This window comes from Neophocaena asiaeorientalis, unplaced genomic scaffold, assembly GCF_003031525.2.
Source record: "Neophocaena asiaeorientalis asiaeorientalis breed wild unplaced genomic scaffold, Neophocaena_asiaeorientalis_V1.1 scaffold317, whole genome shotgun sequence".
In the NCBI taxonomy this organism is placed as follows: Eukaryota; Metazoa; Chordata; class Mammalia; order Artiodactyla; family Phocoenidae; genus Neophocaena; species Neophocaena asiaeorientalis.
In genome coordinates this window covers 1,888,386-1,909,813 of record NW_020173114.1, presented here as the reverse complement: position 1 = coordinate 1,909,813, position 21,428 = coordinate 1,888,386, and the positions used below count along the sequence as shown (strand labels likewise).

General features: G+C 38.5%; 1 protein-coding gene across 3 annotated transcripts in view; it reads left to right on the top strand.

The window, feature by feature from the left end:
• The window catches only part of KYAT3 (kynurenine aminotransferase 3), a 53,999-nt gene extending 38,632 nt beyond the window's left edge, over positions 1 to 15,367 (top strand). For 2 of the 3 annotated variants that reach the window (XM_024743631.1, XM_024743630.1), the window contains 4 exons: positions 1,888 to 2,074; positions 6,922 to 6,998; positions 7,402 to 7,488; positions 14,911 to 15,367. In XM_024743631.1, the coding sequence (XP_024599399.1) occupies positions 1,888 to 2,074; positions 6,922 to 6,998; positions 7,402 to 7,488; positions 14,911 to 14,973 (414 nt within the window). In that variant the 3' untranslated portion in view covers positions 14,974 to 15,367. The remainder of the gene's footprint in view (positions 1 to 1,887; positions 2,075 to 6,921; positions 6,999 to 7,401; positions 7,489 to 14,910) is intronic. The other variant, XR_003003075.1, reaches the window with a different exon arrangement.
• The last annotated feature ends 6,061 nt before the right edge of the window (positions 15,368 to 21,428 follow it).

Below are 21,428 nucleotides of genomic sequence, written 5' to 3'. Positions count from 1 at the left end.
TCAAAGGGACTCTAGCCACTTTGTTGAGTTAGCAGACTATTGAAATGATCCAGGAGAGAGACAGCAATGGACTGAACCCATATGGGGATGGTAGGATTGGTAGGTAGTGATTGGGTTCTGCATATACTTTGAAGGTAGAGCTGACAGTATTGGCCAGTGGATCACATGTGGGGTGTGAGACAACGAGAGGAGTCCAGTATAATTTTATGGTGAGGACAGATGTTTATGTCTCCTGGGCTTTGAATTTTCTAGGCAATATCTCTTACTATAGGGAATAATAAGTTACTGAGGAAAAGAAAGATTCATCTAAGAACCTAGAACATGTTTTTCTGAACTATCTTATTCTCCATTTCAGCTAAGTGCTTGTTTCTTTCCCATGCCCTCAGACAGCCATGTTTGGGAACTGAAACCATAGATTCCAATGGTGAACCACAGTTTCTGAGGCTGAAGCAACTGATCCTTATTTATCCAAGATTTTTTTTTAGTTCTGGGGAGTTATTATTATTGCTGTTTTCTGGTTGAATGTTGTTGACATGCAGTCTTCTCTGTGATTTTGCCCTTCTCCATCTCAGTATCTTCTCTTGCCATGCTATCTCTCTTGCTACCCTTCAACACCAGACTTCTCAGTTCTTCCAGCAGAACAGATTATATCCTGACCTTTTCATCTGTTTGTTTTCTTTCTCATTCCTCTCGCATGTCCCTGCCAATACACACTAATTGGAATCTCCATAAAGGCAAGGACCATGTTTATCTTGTTTATCATTATATCCCCAGTATTTATCACACTGCCAGGTTTAACATAGGTACTCAATATATATTGACTGAGTGAATGAATTTATCCTTTAGTTCTTGCTGTCTCTTGGTTCTGATCAATTTCCTTAAAATTTGGCAATTTTGTTCTGCCCCTCTGTCTCTTAACTGTCCCGGGTTCTTGATTATTTGTTTGGATCTCCTTGTTTGCTCTGAGAACCGGTATTTCTAAGTTCACCTACCAAATTTCTGCCCTCCTGCTTGTACACATCCTTGTTTTCTATGCATGCCCTGATTTGGACTTCTTTATCTGTTCCTGACCTGTTGCCTTCTAAGATACCTGCCTGATCTAAACAACACAGGCTTTTTTGTTTGGCCCTTTCTCTTCTGACTTTCCTGAAGAATGGTAGAGAAGTAACTCCACATGCCCCCATAAACTCATTTCTAACCCCTGTGGGACTTAGACCTCCTTCCTGGGATGTGAATGATTAGAGCAGGGATGTGCACACTTACGAGGAATGATACAGTGGGTCAACTTTCATTTACGCTACCTCATCCTGCAAGGTAATGGGGAAATGCTGGCTGGTTCATCATTTCTCTGGTCATCTTTCAGACTTAGATCTAGCAAGTAACTCTAAAGCTAACCTCAATAGAAAACAACGATGTCTTTTCATTGCCAAGTAAGCCATCTTTATACACTACAGTCAGCCCTCCCTATCCATGGGTTCTATATCCATGGATTCAACCAAAGACTGTGGATCCACAGTTGGTTGAAATTCACAGATGCAGAACCCAGGGATACAGAGAGCTGAGTGTATTATGGATACTTGAGCATCCATGCATTTTGGTATCTGCAGGAGTCCTGGAACCAATCCCCCGTGAATACGAAGGGACAACTGTACCTCTGTTTCAGTTTGGATATTCATGGTTCATTCTCAGCTCTTCACATTAGATTTAATCATTTCCATGTAACTGATTCCTCCATTAATCTGTAGAAATTCACATAGGTTCACAGGAATTCAACTGTAATTCCCTGAATGACTTTTTGCCAACAATCTTTATTTATTATACCAATAAATTCTGCAGTAAATAACATTACCATATTTCCTTAACACATTTTTCAATCTTAATATACAGGAAGCTTTGGCTCAAGCTCTTTGGATTGACATCAAGCGCATGGATGACCCAGAATGCTACTTTAATTCTTTGCCAAAAGAGTTAGAAGTGAAAAGAAATCGGATGGTACATTTACTTGAAAGTGTTGGCCTAAAACCCATAGTTCCTGATGGGGGATACTTCATCATTGCTGATGTGTCTTTGCTAGGTTTGTAAAGGTTTTTATTATTTCAAACATACAGAAACTTAAGAGTGAAATTATATCAGAATTATGAAGAAAAGATTGGGTCAAAGCCATATCAGCATTTCACTTATGGAAAAATGGATTTCCACAGTGTCAGTCATCTACAATCATCTTGATGATTAGGTTCTTAACCTTAAATATGACTGTTGTTACATGGTTTGGAGTCGTTTGTTCTGGATATTAAGCATAGAATTTGCTGTCATCTTGTTCTGGTATGTAATTTAAAACACAGGTACATGAAATAATATATGTTCCTTGTGTTCCTTTTAGTAAAATTTTAGTTTCCTTTTTACTTAAAAAAATATGATTTCTAGAACATTGATGCCATTGAGGAATACTTGTCATTTTAGAGTATACTGAAATTAAGTTAAGAAGGAAAGTAATATTTATTGAAGGTCTACTACATGCCAAGCACTTTCAGACACTCTTTTGAAAAAAAGCGTTGTTTGCTCCATTTTTTTTTTTTTTTTTTTTTTTTTGCAGTATGCAGGCCTCTCACTATTGTGGCCTTTCCCGTTGCAGAGCACGGGCTCCGGACTTGCAGGCTTAGCGGCCATGGCTCACAGGCCCAGCCGCTCTGCGGCATGTGGGATCTTCCCGGACCGGGGCACGAACCCGTGTCCCCTGCATTGGCGGGCAGACTCTCAACCACTGCGCCACCAGGGAAGCCCTGTTTGCTCCATTTTTAAGGACGTGAAGACTTAGAAAATATTAAATAACTTGCCTGAAGTCAGACAGCTAGATTCCAAATAGTTCTGTCTCCAAAAAGCAATGGCCTTTATATTACCTGAAGCTGTTATATGTAATTCTGACATGCCTCACAAATCTAAAGTTAGAATCATGATAATGTTTTATGTATAACATCTTTCTTCCCCAAAATTCTAGTGTTAGTCATAGTAAATTTAAGAGCATAATTTATTTTGACAGAAATTATAGAAATTACAGCCATTCTGAACAGTTTTAAATATTTTAAGGTTTTATTACAATGAAGTGATATGCCACCAAACTTGAAAAGTCTTTTAAATATACCAAATTTTATAAATTTTATAAAGCCAGAAACTTTCAATTTTATAACAAAACAGTGATTGTTATTTCCTCATTTGTCGTGAGAGAAGCAGAGGCCATGGTGACCAGAGGTTCTTGTTCTGCTGTTGCCAGAGAGCTATATTTGTCAGGCTCCCAAGTTCCATTCTTATATAAAACCCTTTATAATGTTCTATATTCTAAGATTTGGAAATCACCTTTCCTGTACTGGGCCTAAATGTGCAGCTCATTTCATGCAGTGATAAAAAGAAATAGCAGTTTTCGTCTGTTTAGGAGAAAATTATTTTATCTGCTTCCAACAAGAATTTGAGTTAATTCATATTTAAAGTCTTCTATGCAATAATATGTAAGTAGAAGTATTCATATATCAATGTAACATGGAGTGGGGGAAGCAAATCGTTTAGTCACTTAGGTTCATATGGTAGCTGACCCTAGAATAATGCAGGGTTAGTGGTGCCAACTCTGTACAGTTGAAAATCCGTGTATAACTTATAGTTGGCCCTCCGTATCTGAGGTCCCTCTGTACATGCAGTCCCTCCTTATCCAAGGTTCTACATAAGTGAATTTAACCAACTCTAGATTGTATAGTACCATGATATTTACTATTGAAAAAAAATCTGTGTATAAGTGGATTTATGCAGTTCAAACCTGTGTCGTTCAAGGGTCAGCTGTATTGTAATTAGCATTAACTTGAATCCAAACTTCATGGCAGCAAAAGCAAATAGAAAAATGGAATTAGTTACATAATTCTTGGATAAAAGTAAACATAACAGCTTTTTAGATAAGAATAAGTCTTTTCTAGAACCAAACTAAAAGGCACTTATCACATTTTTACATTAAACATCAAAAGGACAGTAATGCAACTTCTGCTTGCATTAAGCTCTTAAACAGTTTCTCATTCTATCCTCAGTTGATCCAGCCTGCATGTAATACTGGTTTAGGTCCTAGATCTTGAACTAGTGTGGTTGTAATAGGAGCAGAAAGGATTTGGGCTAGAAAAACTTTAATGATGATGGGGAAAAAAGATGTGTGTTGTTTATGGTCCTCCTTCACCTGTGTGAGAAAAATCTTAGTATCTATAAGACCCTTCTACATATGAAGATGAAGTTCATTTTATTTTACTCTTTCGTCTTCTCAGATTGATTTGAGTGTAGAAATTCTTCCGTATACTAGAGGTTGGTCCCACAATTTGCTAAAGACAGAAGCAAGAAGCAACACTTTCACTTGATGGTAGCTTAAAAATAAAAATGAGCCCTAAAATTCATGGACATAGTAATTCTCTTTAAAACTCATAGCAATGGCTAACTGGTTAATATTTTTTGAGCATTTATGATCTAGTAGGTATTATGCTAAGAGCTTTACAAATATCACAATTCTCACAAAAGCTCTATGAGATTGGTGCTATTATATCCCCATTGATAGTTGAGAAAGATGAGATAGAAAATCAAGACATTTACTGAAGTTAATCAACTAATAAGTAGCAGAGTTGGGCTCTGAATCCAGAGATGCATGTCCTAACCAGTGAACTTATCTTTTTTCTGCTATACTAGGCAACTTTCCTGACCGGTAAGCATCATCCTAGAACTAAAAAGGGAAACATTTGATTAGAAGACAAGATTACAAATAAGAAGATTATTACAGTAGTTCTAGTGAGATAAGGTCCAAAATTAGGGAGGAGATAGTAGGAATGCAACAACCTATTTTGATTCTCATAGGTTACTTAAATAAGCTAGTGCTATTATAATATGGTTCAAATTCCTACCTTCAATAAAGAAATATTTTGTTTAGTTTTTTTGAGAATCTCCGACTCAAGCATTCAAAAGAAGTAGATTCCAACTTTCTGCTAACTATAAAGTCTTTAGAATTGTATTTATTCCCTTATTTTACTTTGAGCACCATGGCAATAAATTTCTCTTTTCTAAGCGTTACAAGAATGAGTAGTTGTCATACTGAGTGAAGTAAGTCAGACAGAGAAAGACAAATATATGATATCGCTCATATGTGGATTCTAAAGAATGGTACAAATGAACTTATTTACAAAGAGAAATAGAGTCACAGATGTAGAAAACAAACTTACGGTTACCAAGGGGGAAAGCAGGCGTGGAGGTGGGGGGGATAAGTTGGAAGAATTGGGATTGACATATACACACTACTATATATAAACTAGATAACTAATAAGGACCTGTTGTATAGCACAGGGAACTCTTCTCAATATTCCGTAATGACCTATGTGGGAAAAGAACCTAAAAAAGAGTGGATATATGTATACATATAACTGATTCACTTTGCTATACAGCAGAAAGTAATACAACATTGTAAATCAACTATACCCCAATAAAATTGTTTTTAAAAAAGTAATAAATGAGTAGTACAGCCTGTGTCAATTACAGTTAGTAAGTACCCTCCTGTTCTTTCTTCTACTGCTGTAATCACTCCTTTCTCCAGGTTACCTTTGAGTATGCTACTATTGTGTACTTGTCACTTGGAGTTTTCACATAATTTACAGTTAGACTCTATTTTAAGTTGTCGTTTTGTTAGAGCCAAATCTGAATTAAACACACATACGTACATATGACTTGAAATAGTATTTAACTTCTTCATTTGTAAAATGAGGATTGTTGCTTCTCTCAGAATTGTAGGACAAATAAATGAGAGAATCATGTAACATGCTTAACAAATAGTAATAAATTGTAGAGTATTATTAGCATTATTATATGGAAATTTTACATTCTTAAAGCACAGGAGAAAACTGAAATACAATCATTAAGGAAAACCGTATTAAGTCATTTTAAAAAAATACAGGTGAAACTTTCTTCAATGTCAAGGTTTTTACACTGTTAATTTGAAGGGACCCAGTAGTATTTAGTGAATAAAAGAAAAAAGGTAACTGCCTCAATTTATTTTGAGTAATAAATTGTAAAATTTCATTGATTACAGTAGCCATCAATGTTTGTTGCTTTGGGGCATTCAAAAAGATCTTGAGTACAAGTCAATAAAATTGAAACAATATGAAATGTAGATTGCTGAATCTGAATGCCAGAGAAATATCTTGCCTAGACCTTAAAGCAAGATGGGAACAAGAGATAAGTATAAGAATACATATTTGAAGTTTTTCACCAAATTTAAAAGAAAATTTTTTTAAGCATAATGTTTGGAAGAGGAAACAATAGAGATATCACTTGGGAGAACTACATAGGCATTTTCCCTTCATAAATAATGAATAATATTAACGTATTCGTTCTACAAATATGCTTTTCATTACTTATATGCTAGACCCTGACCTAGGAGATTTGTATTCGTTCTACAAATATGCTTTTCATTACTTATATGCTAGACCCTGACCTAGGAGATTGGGATAGTGGTAGATTGCAATACCCCCATGGAGCTTACAATCTAATAATGAATTACCATTTGGAGACATAATTATTACAGATAAATACTCTAAATTTAGGTATTTCCTTAATAATGATCATAAAGGCTTATATTATTTTTAAACAGAAAGGCAACACTCTTCTTTGTCCTTCCATTTTCCTACTCTCTTCCAGTGCTAAAAGCTATATACCCAAGCATGATCAATCAGATGTATATGTGAGTACTGCCTTAGAGTATCAGTAAAGCTTCTCTGTGAATTCCTTACTTCCCACCACACCATGCAGTATGAATCCAGCATGAGAAAATTTTGAGAGAAAATTTTGAATCTTGATAGATTAAATACACATTGCCTCAGATGTAATACATAGGCCATCCAATTTTTATTGTTGTTTTAGATACAGACCTTTCTGATATGAAGAACAGCAACGAACCTTATGACTATAAATTTGTAAAATGGATGACTAAAAATAAGGTAATGTTTATTAGCCTTTGCAATATTGTGCTATATGTTATAATTTATGAAGGAAACCTGCTGACATGCTTTGAAAACTGTTAACTGTAGTTTTGTTACATGATATTCTGCTCATAGCTATTTGGAAGATTTTATTTTATTTTTGGCTGTGCTGCATGGCTTACGGGATCCTAGTTCCCTAACTAGGGATTGAACCCGGGCGCTCGGAGTGAAAGTGTGGAGTCCTAACCACTGGACCACTAGGGAATTCCCTGCAGGATTTTTAAAACATTTTTCTTTTGGAAGTTATTGTGAATATTTAGAAGTATCTATTTGTTTTTAATGTTTATGCTCCAAAAATTAATATTTAAAGTGTAAGTAGTTTTCCTGTTTTTCCTATTTTATATTCCTATTTGTTTTTCAGAAATTGTCAGCCATCCCAGTTTCAGCATTCTGTAATGCAGAGACCAAATTACAGTTTGAGAAATTTGTGCGATTTTGCTTCATTAAAGTAAGTTCCCTGTTCTACTCAAAAACACATTTATAATGTCCTTCCTTCTGATTTATAAATCACCATTTTTTTCTGTTGCTAGACATGATGTACTCATATGCAGTTTTTAATTTTTGGCTTGCTGCCATAAAATTAATCTACCAGAACAAAACTCAGCACTTTTTGAAGTTGAGCTTACTGGATTACAATGTAATCAGACTCCTTACCTGTAACATTACAATGTCCAGCATGCAACCAAACGTTAATACACATGTGAAGACACAAGAAAATGTGACCCTCAATGAAAAAAATGTGACTTCTATGCAGTCAATAGAAATAGATCTTAAGGTGACCCAGATGTAGGAATTATCAGACAAGGACTTTAAAGCAGATATTATAAATGTGTTCAGGAAATTTAAGGAAAATATGGTCATAATGAGTGACTAGATTAATTAATTTTAATTTCTTAAAAAAGAACCAAATGGAACCTTAAGAATTTTAAAAAGTAACATCTGGGGCTTTGTTGGTGGCGCAGCGGTTGAGAGTGTGCCTGCTAGTGCAGGGGACACGGGTTCAAGCCCTGGTCTGGGAGGATCCCACGTGCCGCGGAGCAGCTGGGCCTGTGAGCCACAACTACTGAGCCTGCACGTCTGGAGCCTGTGCTCCGCAGCGGGAGAGGCCGCGATAGTGGGAGGCCCGCGCACCGTGATGAAGAGTGGCCCCCGCTTGTGGCAACTGGAGAAAGCCCTCACACAGAAACGAAGACCCAACACAGCAAAAATAAATTAATTAATTAATAAACTCCTACCCCCAACATCTAAAAAAAAGTAATATCTGATATGAAAAATATATGGGGCTTAACACAGAGGATTGAGGTTGTGAAAAAAGAATGGGTCCACCTGAATACAGATCCACAGAAATCATCCAATCTGAAAAAAGAGGGAAAAATTATTTTTGAAAAATAAGGAGAGTCTCAGATCTATGAGTCAGTGTCAAGTAATAATATACATGTAACTGGAGTATCAAAAAGAGAGAGAGAGAATGTGGCAGAAAAAATATTTTAAGAAATAATGGCCAAAATTTCCCCATATTTGGTGAAAAGCCATTTAGAGATCTAAAAATTCAGTGAGCCACACAGGATACAAATAAAAATCACATCTTGACACATCATAATCAAACTGCTAAAAACCAAAGATAATGATAAGGTCTTGAAAGCAGCCAGAGAAAAACTACACCTCACATGCATGGGAGCAAAGGTACAAATGTTAACTAACTTCTTATCAGAAACAGCGGAGACCAGATTACAATGAAATGACACCTTTAAAGTGCTGAAATAAAAAATATGTCAGCCTAGAATTCTGTATCCAGGAAAATATCCTTTAAAACTGAAAACAGTGTACATCCCTGGTAAATGAAAGCTAAGAGAATTCAGTACCATCAGATCTGTGCTAAAAATAATCTGAGTGTATTATTGCTATTTTTAACAATTTAGTGATAAGATGTTAATCACTACTGAAAACAATCTTATGAAGATTAAGGCACTCTCTATACCTGCACACTCATGTATAAGTCTAGACAGAATGATGTAAACACTGTTTTCAACTTTTAGAGCCATCCTATAGACAAACTATGGGAGACTTATCCAGAATAGAATATAAATCTTACCAGCATAACAATGTCAACATTTAATTGTCTGAAATGTAGAAGAACGGGTAAGGCCATTAACACTCGCATCTTATAGTGGATCTAGAAACAGAGGTTTATTATTTGAAGTTATAAACAGAACTAACAGAAGAAAAAAGTAGCATAAGACTTCCAGTTTTAGAACGGTAAACACGGACCTTCCCCATTCTCTTCTTGGAAATTATTAAGGAAACAACTAGGAGAGTGGAAAACAAATTCACAAATCCCCCAGGAAGTGAGAAAGAGTTGCCAAATCAGTGAAGGTAATGGTAGAGGGAAGACACGAAGAAAGGCTTCTGCTTCTACATCTTCAAATTATAGACAGAGCCAACAGATAGCCTACTCATTATCCAGAACAGCAGGAACAGTAAATGCACTGGTAGTGGGAACTTCTCCAGACCCATTTGGCCCCATGGAAGAGGCAGAGTAGAAACATACAGTCATGTCAACTAGCACCTGTGCAAACCAGGTGGAAAGAAAGGGCTGTATAGATTTGCTCTTCACCTCTGTCAGTTTTGCTAAAGCTGTGTTGAGGCAGTGTGGATACGTTAAATTGGAGGGAGCCAATTAAATTAGTTGGAAAGAAATAAAGTCTAAAATAACTCCCTCTCTCTGAACTCTACATTAATCATATTTAATCTTGTGAGCCAGAGATAATTTCTACTCCCTTCTAGTGGTTCCCTGGATCTTCCTTTATACAAACCTGCAAATACGTCTTCAGATCATAGACAGAGCCAGCAGGTAGCTTACTCATTACGCAGAACAATAGGAGCCATACGTAGGTGTGCTGGCAGTGGGAGCTTACAAAGAGAATTCAATCAAAGATGAGTAATTAAAAGGAACCAGCTATGAATCTAAAAAGATACTATAAGGGGAAAAGGAGAAAGGTACAGTGAAAAACAATATCAGACAGAGAATATTCAACCAAAAAAAGAAAAAAATGTTTCCATAGAGCAAACCAAAAGTGTGATATTTCAAATTCAAAACATGTAAAACGAATTACAGCAGAGATTTTTAAAAGTTCAGGGAAGATAGAGTAAGATAATGTAAGAAGATGAAATGGCAGCTGTCAGAGCTCAGATAAGAAATTGAAGGGAAAAAATAAAGCTATTGGTAATTGTAGTGACATTGGAAACAACACAGAGAACACTAAATACTTCTGTAAGCACACTGAGGATTGAGAAGAGTGAGCAAAAAGAAGTAGAAAGGAACAAAGAATTTTTTTTTTGGCCGCACCATGTGGCTTGTGGGATCTTAATTCCCCAACCAGGGATTGAATCCGGGCCATGGCAGTGAAAGCACAGAGTCTTAACCACTGGACCACCAGGGAACTCCCAGGAACAAAGAATTTTAAAATGTTAGAAAAATTACAGACGTGGAAGACAAATGAAATACCTAGAGTTCCTGGAGGGAGTGGTGAGGGGAGCCAGACCAATGGAACTGGGAAAGAATTGTATAGCTTTAGTTTGAGAATGCTTTCCATTGAAAACAAACAAATAAATCTAAAAATGGGAAGGGAATGGCTTGTCTCAGGGAACATTGTCACAGAATAACACTGAGATATGCCTTGTTTTAATCTGTTGGACTTTATAAATGATCCGTTGGCATCTAGACAAGATGATCAAGGCCTCCATGGAGACAGGAGAGGAGGATCAGCGTGGACTCACCTCCTTTGCATCAGCATTCAATATTGGAAGATAGTGGGGCAACACCAAGAAGTCCCTATAGGGAAAGCTGACACACCTCATCCAACCTCTTGGAAAAGCGAAAAATAAAAGGGTGGCAAGATGTGCCAAGAAAGTGGAAATTGAAAGAAAGCAGGTTGAATTTAGGGCAAAACAAACCAAAAGCAGCAGCACTTTACAATGATTATGGGTAAAGTCCTCAGTAGTTGTCAAATATGTGAAAGGATGCTATACCTCACTCATAATAAGAGAAAAGAAAAATAAAGCTGCAGTGAAATTTTATTTTTTCTGATAATTTGGAAACAACCAAAACAACTGGAAAGTTTCATAAGATACTCTCATGCATTGATTGAGAGTACGAGTATAATGTGTAAAATCTCTGCAGTGGTTAGTATGAAAATGTATCATCCAAATATAAATGCACATATCTTCTGACCCAGCAGTTCTGCTTATAGGATTTTTTCCTGTGGATTTACTTGTACATTGAATGTCTTGTGTTCGAGGATTTTCAGTGAAACACTGTTTATAATATCAAAGGATTATAAACAAAATATTCACCAATGAAGGCTGTTTGAATAAATTATGTTACATTCACATCCATAAAAGTGTGAAGCAGCTCCATGGAGTGATAGAGCATAAGCTAAAAGCAAGGAGCAGACCAGTTTGTGAGGAATACTATCATCTATATAAAAAGAAAAAGGGAGGGAGGGAGATAGAAGCTTTTAAGTGCCTAGACTGTCCCTGGAAGGAGACGTAATAAAATCCCAGTGTTGCCTCTGGGGAGGAGAACTGAGTGGTTGAGGGAGATGGGTGGGAGGCTGGGTTACTTTAAAAATATATTTTGAAATATTCTTAATAAATAAGTTTGAAGAACTGTTTTTCCAAAGAATTTTATATAAGTTCCTAACTTAATTATTGATGCCTCTATCACTCCCAAATACCTTATTATGTATTCCCCATTATACAATATTCTTCTACAGTATAACCATCAAAATCATGAACTTAACATTGCTATATCATTCTATCTAATCTCAGGTCCAGTTCAAGTTTCACTAATTGCCCCAATAATGTCCTTTTTATAACAAACAACCAAGTAAATAAATAAATCCAGACCATAATCATGTCAGTCAGACAGACATCAGTCAGTCAGTCCAGGCCAGAATTGTGCATTGTATTTAGCTGTCATGTCTCCTTCAAGCTAGAATGGTTCCTCAGTTTTCCTTGACTTTCATGACCTTGATACTTCTGAAAATTGTTGACCAATTATTTTGAAGAAGGTCCCTCAACATTTGTTTGACATTTACTTGTGAATAGACTCAGATTATGCACCTTTGGCAGGAAACCGTGGAAGTGATGCTTTATTCACTGTCTTGCATCCTATCAGCACATGATTTTAGTTTTTCCTACTGCTTGTAATGTTAAATTTAATTACTTTATTGAGGTGGTGTCTGCCAGCCTTCTCTACTGTAAAGTTTCACTTTTTCCCTTGATAAATAATGAATGTTTTGTGGTGAGGTACTTTGAAACTATGAAAATATTCCATCTCTCATCAAGCAATTTATTTATCCATTCATATATGTAAGGACTCATGGATTCCTGTTTCATTCAGTGGGTTATAACTTGTCATTATTATTCCTTATTTTGATGCTCAAATTTCCCCAGATTTGGCCATTAGGAGCCCCTTTAAGCTGGCCTCTGTTTCCTTTGACATGTCCCCATCATTTTTTGAGCATTTCCTTACTTTCTGGCATAGCAAGATGCACCAGGTTCATTTTGTCATTATCTAGCCCAACTTGGAATCACCTTTTAGTGGAGAATGGTATTAAGAAACCAAGATCTGGGCATTAGGAGTGCTCATTGCTGTTGGGGTATTAGTATTCCCAGGCCCTCCCAGGGGAGGGAATGTAGGGAATATGTAAATGTATATACATACATTCTATGTCTGTGTCTATTCTACTTATATCTATGTCTATCTAAATATATTGAAACGACCACAGAGTTTATTCTAGCTTTCTCCCTATCCATATTTGTCCCTCCCTTCTTTGACAGTAAAACACCTGGCTCATCATGTAACCACTTCTTTAATCAGTACTTCTGTATGTGACCAGTCTCCTGTCAGTGCCACTGCCCCTCCACCCAGCACCCCTGGCAGCCAGCTTTTACCCTACTCAGGCTTTGACACCTCTACCAGGCTGCTGCCCCTGTCCCCTGTATGGCCACCATCCTCACCTCACCTGAGCTTCAGCACCCCATGCTGACCTGCTGCTGTCGCTCTTCTGTAGAGATACCCTCCTCTAAGTCTCCAAGGCCACCACTGTCACCCACTGCATAGAAGCCCTCCTCTTCCCTTATGGGCTCTGACACTCCATGCCTGTCTGCGTTGGTAGATACCTGCCTCATCCCCTCCAGGATCCAAGCTGCTTGGAACCACCCTGCCATACAGAGAGGCCTTGCTTACTTACCCCCCTCGACTCTGACACCCTGTTCCTGGTCAGTGCCACCACTGCCATCACCACCACATCATGCCACCAACATTGGAAAGTCTACTCACTCCACTCTGGCTGCAGCACCCTGCACCAGGCTGCCAAGGCTCCCCTTGCCCCCATACATGATCTCCTATTTCACTCAGCCCTGCGTAATGGCTTTTGGACTAAATCACTCTGCAGAGATGGAACAGAAAGGAAAAGGAGAAGTAGAGAAAGCGGAAGAGAAGTTTATCCATCAATTTAATGTTTTACCATATGTAGATACTACCTATTCAAAAAACAAATGAATTTTATCAATACAGTTGACCCTCAAACAGTGTGGGAGTTATAGGGGCTTATAACTGTGAGACTTAGATGGGAGGGGACAGAATAGTGTGAATGAACCAATTTTTCCTCATTCAGAGCAGAGAATGGTGAACATTGTCAGAAGCTGATAAATAGAAAATTAGAAACACACATTATTTAGATTTTGTGACAACCACTAGAACTAAAACCAGAAATTGCCATAAATTGTTGTGTTGGGGGATGGTGGGAGTAGTAGGAAGGGGTGGGGAGGGAAGAAGCAGATGATTATTTTTCAGTGTAAACTCTTCTGTACTCTTTGACTTTTTTCTGTAATTGTGTACTAATTTATTCCTCCATTCTTGCTCCGCCTGGCATCCTCTGTGTGTTGGGAGCTAAGGGAGGGATTTTCTTCTGTTGTCTAGAAGCCTCTTTGAAAGAGGTCTGTGATTTTGTATACTTCCTACCCAAATGGACAAAACAGTGAATGTGGATCCCATCAGCACATCCTTCAGACTCTCCTCCTGCATCAGTGTCATTTGGGAGTCTGGGTCTTTGGTGCTGCAGGCCACTTGGGCTGCCACAAGTGGTTATGAGTGAGGACATGGTTTTGGCTGGGATCAGGTTAAACTGTTTTCAGTCTGAGCTGTATATACAGTTTGTCAATCTTTTTTTTTTTTTTTTTTTTTTTTTGGTGATGCTCTTTGGCCCTATACTGGTTAATTTGTAGATTTCTTTGGTGTCAGGAAAGTAGTAATAAAGTGCCCTGAATTGGCAGCCAGCATCACAAAACAGTATGATGTAGTGATTGCCGTGATGCTTCTCTAGCTCCCCTAACATTGAATTCTTGTGAGGTTCATTCACTTTTCTAGCCTGACAGCAATGGGATATAGAATTATAAATAATTGGTTTGTTTGATTTGCTACTGGGCTCCTTAAAGAGCTCGGGACTTGTGTATTTGGCCACCAAGGCAAGGGATGTTGCTGTGTGTTCCTGCTCTGTGTTCCTGCTGAGATTAAGTGGCTTAGTATGGGGCAGAGCTTCCAGTGACACAACTCAAGGTGTGCCCCGCCCCTACCCCCACCCCATGAATGCTCTTGGGCTCTGTCTTAGCTGCAGAGGCCAAGGACTGGCTGGAGCCCATCTGGGCCCAGCTCAAGTTCTCAGGGGTTGAGGAGCACTAGGTCCCCAAATCACTACATGACTGTTATGGATGGACTGATTTTGGTATATTTTTTATACTTAAATCTTTATTTCATCTTGAATTTATTTTGATATGTAATGATGATTATTTCATTAATTTACAGAAAGACAGTACACTGGATGCTGCTGAAGAAATCATCAAGGCATGGAGTAGACTGAAGTTTTGATACATGCAAACTGCATTGTTTCTATTAAATGACCTAGTATGAAATTATTTAGTACTGCTACTTGCTGGGTATTGAAAAAAAAATTTCAGTACAAATGAAATTTAAAGGACTATTTCCATTGCTAATCCCACTCCTGACAATATTCAGGAGATCTGGGTTTTTTTTCAGCTGAAATGTATTAAAACACCTTTTAGACCATTTTATGAGTCAGTATAGTGCAGTGGTAAGAACTGTGAGATGCTGGTTGATGCTTAACCTCTCTGCGCTTCAGTTTCCTCATAAAAGGGGAATAAAAATAGCACCTACTTTATATGAAGTTTGTGAGTTGTTTGTGAGGATGAAATGGACTGATGTATGTAAAGCCTGGCAAACAATAAACACTCAGCTACTCTTGGCCAGTTTCACTTCTCTGCCATTGCGTGAAAACCCTTAACCAGTTACATCCCCCTCAACTCTGTATCTTTGCTTTGTCTCTACCCACCCGTAGTTCTCTCCCCTTCACTTACTAACGGCTTTGAACTTTGCTCATAGTTTTGCCTCTCTGTTGCAAGTACTGCCATCATCTGGGATGGCTTCAAGATCCCCATGGATTACCTAGGCTTTTGGTATTTTGACCTCCTCACCTCTGGTGATATTCACCTCTACTCCACTCTCCACTTCAGCCACCCACTCCCTTGGGCATACCCTAAACCTTTCATCATTTCAGGCTGTTCCATCTCTGAGATAATAAGTTAGTCATTTCACACTGTAACCACCTATTCTTACACTAAGTTTCCCCTTGGCCAATATTTCCCTCTCTTTCCATCTCTCTCTCTCTTTCTGTCTCTCTCTCTCTCTCTCTCACTCAGCTTCTCTCAAAATATTACTTTAAACTATCATTTCAAATCTATTCTCTATCCACTATTTCTCAAAAATTGGTCCATGGCCCTCTTACATCAGAATCAACTAGGATCTTTGTTGAAAATAGATTTTGGTCTTCACCCCAGACTTACTGAATAATAATTTCAGAATCTGGCCCTTTCCAGGTGATCCTTATTCCCACTAGAGTTTGAAAATCATTGGTGTAGTCTGTAGAACTTTCTATCAGTCTCTTTGTATCTTCACTCCCTTCCATATCCAGGTTAGATTTCATCATCCATAACTTCAGCCAAGATACTTTTGCTGCCTTGAATAACTTGCTTGTTGTTCTATCTCACCTACCTGGTCAAAATAAATAAATAAATAAATAAATAAATAAATAAACAACTCATCCCTGGGGTTGAAGCTCCATGCTTGCAGCTGGGCTGCTGAGCGCTGCTGTAGCAAAATGCATAATTGTGCAGGTTCTAACAGCCATGAATGCACGTCACTGACCTTAACTTGACTTAATTCTTCTGTGTTCCCCTAGTGAGCTTTCTCTACATTTTACCACAACAGCAATTCCTAATATTCTTCCATTCTCCATAGTAAAAATATCCAGCCTTCTCCATTCTCCTAACACCTCAAAGCCCACCACTGCCAGTACTATTAAATGACCTAATCTCTTGCTTCTGTGAAAAGCAAAATTTTAAAAAATGAAAAAGTAGGAACCACCAGACCAGCACTCCCAGCTGGGATTCTACCAATAAGTGAGTCTATGACATCTACATCAGCATCCATCCTTTCTTTATTGCCCCCAGGGCCTGGGGACAGTGGGGAGGATTGGTGGTTAAGCAGATCCAGAAGGAGGCCAGGACCTCAAAAGCCAACTATTGCATAGCAAAACAAATTCCATGTGAAAATTGTGCCTGTCCACTCGTGTGGGGGACTTGATAAAATTTTCACCAGGGTTTAAATCCACTCTTTGCAGCCTTGGACTTGTCCAGTGCTAATCTCACCACCTGTACTCTGGATCCCATGTCTTCTCACATTCTCAGGGACTTGGTTTAGCCTATTCTCTTATATCTTCAGCCTCTACTGGATCCCTTTCTCAACAGTAAGATACTTTCAAATCTCTCCCATCTTAGAAAATCCTTTCCCTGATTCTATCTACAACCCTATTATCTCTTCCTCTTCAGGGCAAAATTCCTTCCTTCCATTTTTTTCTCTCTCCCTCCTGGCCTCCCTCCATCCTTCATTTTTTCCTTTAACAAATATTCATTGAACTCCTAATATGTGCCAGGCACTGTCCTAAGATATTCAGGCACTTAGGATATATCAGTGAACAAATGAACCAAAGATCCCTGCCTTCTCGGACTCTCCTAGGTAGGGGAGAGACAATAACTAAATCATAAACATAATGAAATATATTGTAAAACTTATACATGGCAATTGTATGAAGAAAAGAAGTAAGGCAGGGTAGAGGTTGGAATGAGAGTTTTAGGGAAGCAAATTGGAATTTTAAACAGTGTGGTCAGGTGGGTCTCATGGAGAGAACATAGAAGCAGACTTAGAAGAAGAGAGGGAGAGAGCCTTGTGAAGATCTTAGGGGGGAACATCCCAGGCACAAGGAATAGCCAGTGCAAAGGCTCTATAACAGGAGGGTGTCTTATATTTGATGAATACCAAAGGTCTGCTGTGGCTGGATGGAATAACCAAGGGATGGAGTAGCAGGTATTAGGCCAGAGAAGTAACATAGGACCTCAAGGACTGGAGTAAGGATAATGGTTTCGTGCTAACCTATCCGTACCTTTTTTTTTTGTTTTTTGATATGTAAAATAATGTTTATTGCAGCATGGTTTATAACTCCTCCAAACTAGGAACAACCAAAAAGACATGAGACTGGGTACGAGCGCCAAATATGTCAGTATTAGCAACTAAAGGGGACTGATGACCTAGCTCTAGATTTTTGAGAATTTTACTGCAAAATGGAATAACTTGAAAAAGTTTTCCTCATTTGATGATTTCACTTTCTCACACACAAACACACACTCCTCACTTACCCTCAACCTGCTATAGTCTGGATTCCATACCCATTATTGTTCTAAGTTCTCTAATGACCTACATGTTCTTAGGTTTAAAGGAAACGTCTCAGTTCCATCTGGCTTTACCTCTAGTAAAATACCTGCAGTATTTACCACTGCAGGCCGCTTGGGCCTTCCTAAACCCTAATTTTTATTTTTTTAGATCCTGTGGTGCTGCGTGTTCATCAGTTGCCTTTTGTACTCTCCCCTTCTTCCTTCATCTCCTTTGCCTGTTTCTTAGATATTGGTATTTTGTCTTTCTCACTAAATAATTTCATTTACTCTGTATATGCTAGTGACTCCTAAATCTGTAACAGCCTAGTTCTATCTGTTGAATTTCACATCCAGTATCCCATTCGTCATCTCACATAGACATTTTATAGGCAAACCCTATTCAATCTGGGTTCCTTATCTCAGTGAATGGTGCCACCAATCCAGTTGCTCAAGTCAGAAAACCTACAAGTCATTTGTAACTTTTCTCCCCACATCCAAATCCTCTATATAGTACCCTGCCTCTCTTCAATCCATCACTTCTCTCTGCTCCAATTGCCCCCACTCTGGCACCAACCAATGTCATTTCTCAACTAAATTACTAGTCAACTCTTAACAGTTCTCCTTGTCTTGCTCCTTGTAACTTATCCTTGTGGCCCAAACAAGCTTTATAAAATGCAAATGTGATCATGTTACATATATTAGTTAAGATTATTCCTGTTGCAAGTGACAGAAAGCCTAACCTGTACGGGTTTAAATCAAATAAAAAGGAATTGTCTGCCTCAACATCTTAGGAGTAGTCTAGTTTCAGTTACAGCTTGATCCAAGACTCATATTATAATATATCACCAAGCTCCATTTCGTAGTTCTGTCTTCTCTGTGTCAGCTTTATCTCCACGTTGTACCTCCTGGATAGAAACACGGCTACAGCAGTTTCTGAGCATCATGTGGTGACAAATCCAGCAAAAGAGGACACTTTCTCCGAAGCTCCAGCAAATGATATATTGTGTCATATTGGCTCATTCCTGAGCTATCCGCTGAGGCCAAGGGGATTGGACGTGCTAACTAACTTAGGCCAATCCAAGGTCAACTTCACATGGACTACATTGGTTGAAAGAAGGGACAGAATGACGAAGGGAGGAAATGGATGAGAAAATGTCTTAAGTGACTTAAAATCTTTTACTCTCCATTGCTCTTAACATAAATGAGTTTTGTTGCTGTTGTTTTGTTTTGGGTTATTTTGGTGTTTGGGGTTTTTAGACGATCATTCTCTGATGCAAACCATTTATTTATTTGTTTATTTATTTATGGATGGCTGCGTTGGGTCTTTGTTGCTGCACGCAGGCTTTCTCTAGTTGTGGCGAGCGGGGGCTACTCTTTGTTGTAGTGCGAGGGCTTCTCATTGTGGTGGCTTCTCTTGTTGTGGAGCACGGGCTCTAGGCACGCGGGCTTCAGTAGTTGTGGAGCACGGGCTTAGTTGCTCTGCATCATGTGGGACCTTCCTGGACCAGGGCTTGAACCCGTGTCCCCTGCATTGGCAGGCAGATTCTTAACCACTGCGCCACCAGGGAAGTCCCGCAAACCTTTTTTTTTAACATAGTTATTGGAGTATAATTGCTTTACAATGGTGTGTTAGTTTCTGCTTTATAACAAAGTGAATCAGTTATATATATATATATCCCCATATCTCTTCCCTCTTGCATCTCCCTCCCTCCCACCCTCCCTATCCCACCCCTCTAGGTGGTCACAAAGCACCGAGCTGATCTCCCTGCCACAAACCCTTCTTGATTGAGGAAAGAATGAGTTCATTACTTAGTCAGGTAAGAGACTCACCCCTGAAGGTCATTTCTCCTCAGTCACTCAGACTCTCCTCATCAGGGCTTACAGTGCCCTGTATGATATGGTCTCCCTCTTACTCTCCAGTCCATCTTTCCCATCTTTTCCTACTCAAATGTCTAGTCTTACTGAACTCATTTCAATTTCTAAATGAGCCCTATGCTCTCTACCTTTTAGCAGATGTTATTTCCTGACGTTCAGGCATGGTTAATGTAGGTGGTATATTGGTGGTGCTTAATTTTATGTGTCCACTTAGCTGCACCATGGTGCCCAGATATGTGGTCAAACATTATTCTGGATGTTTCTGTAAGGGTGTTTTTGGAAGAGATTAACATTTAAATCAGTAGACTTTGAGTAAAGCAAATTGCTCTCCATAATGTGGGTGGGCCTCATCCAATCAGTTGAAGGCCTTAACAGAACAAAAGACTGACACAGCTCCCCCACCTCCCCTCCCCAACCTTACCATCCCCCGCCCCTGGGGCAAGAGGAAATCCTTCTAGCAGAGGGCCTTCAGACTTGAACTGCAGTATGGTCTCTTCCTGGGTCTACAGCCTGCAGGCCCACCCTGCAGATTTTGGACTTGCCTATATATATATATATACACATACACACACACACACACACCTTATTGGTTCTGTTTCTCTGAAGAATTCTAATACAAGTAGATTAGCAAAAATGATGATAAGTTGTCTACAAATTCCCAAAGTTATGTAAGAACTCATTTTATGACATTATACTATATTATAATAATGAGATATGGACTTCACACAATAATGAATTTTTAAAGATATTTTTTTGGAAGATAGGTTTGCCTATCCAAAAGCCAATAATAATCCACCTTCTCCTTTGACTACTTCTACTATGGAGGCTAAAAGCCAAAATATCCAATTTCTCAGCTTCCCTTGCAACTAGTCAAAAGTGCCTGAGAAGAGCTTCCCTTCATGGAGAAAGATGAGGCAAAGTTATCCTGAGACTTCTTCATCTTTTTGTCCTCTTCATCCTTCTACTTTCTTCCTACCTGGAATGTATTATAGAAGTAAGGGCTGGAGGTGCAGCAGCCATCTTGCATTCAGGCAGCAACTGGCATCAGAGTGAAAGCGTACATAATAAGGATGGCAGAGCAGAAAGATAGACAGACCCTGGAAGCAATTTGGAGCTACTGTAACCCCAGAATTTGTAATGCATGAGACAAATAAACGCCTATTTTTTAAGCCACCAGAATAGAGTTTTTTTATTATTTACAGATGAATGAATTACTACCTGATATAGAATATATGGCACGCAGATCAAATTTTTCTTCTAGAAGATAAACTGACCTGATGAAAAGGCCTGGAGGTAGTGAGAGAGACCAATCAGAAGGCTCCTGCAGGAGCCCAGGAAGGAGATGGTGAGGTCCTGAAGGATTTAGTATGAGAGAAAGGTAAATCATCACAAATATTTGTCAAACTCATACATTTTTCCCATCATTCTTATGATAAAAACAATTATATAACTACACAGTTACCAAATATTTTAAATCAAAAATTATCTCCAGATAAAACAAGAAGTCTTCTTGGTCTCAGTTGGTTAAACCCAAGGATAAAACAAAATGAAACAAAAACCTCAACCACATTCATGAGACATGAGAATTTCATTTTATTGCTGCTCTGAGAATACATCTAATTACTCAGTCATGCCAATTAAATAGTAACTTCACCTGCTGACAAA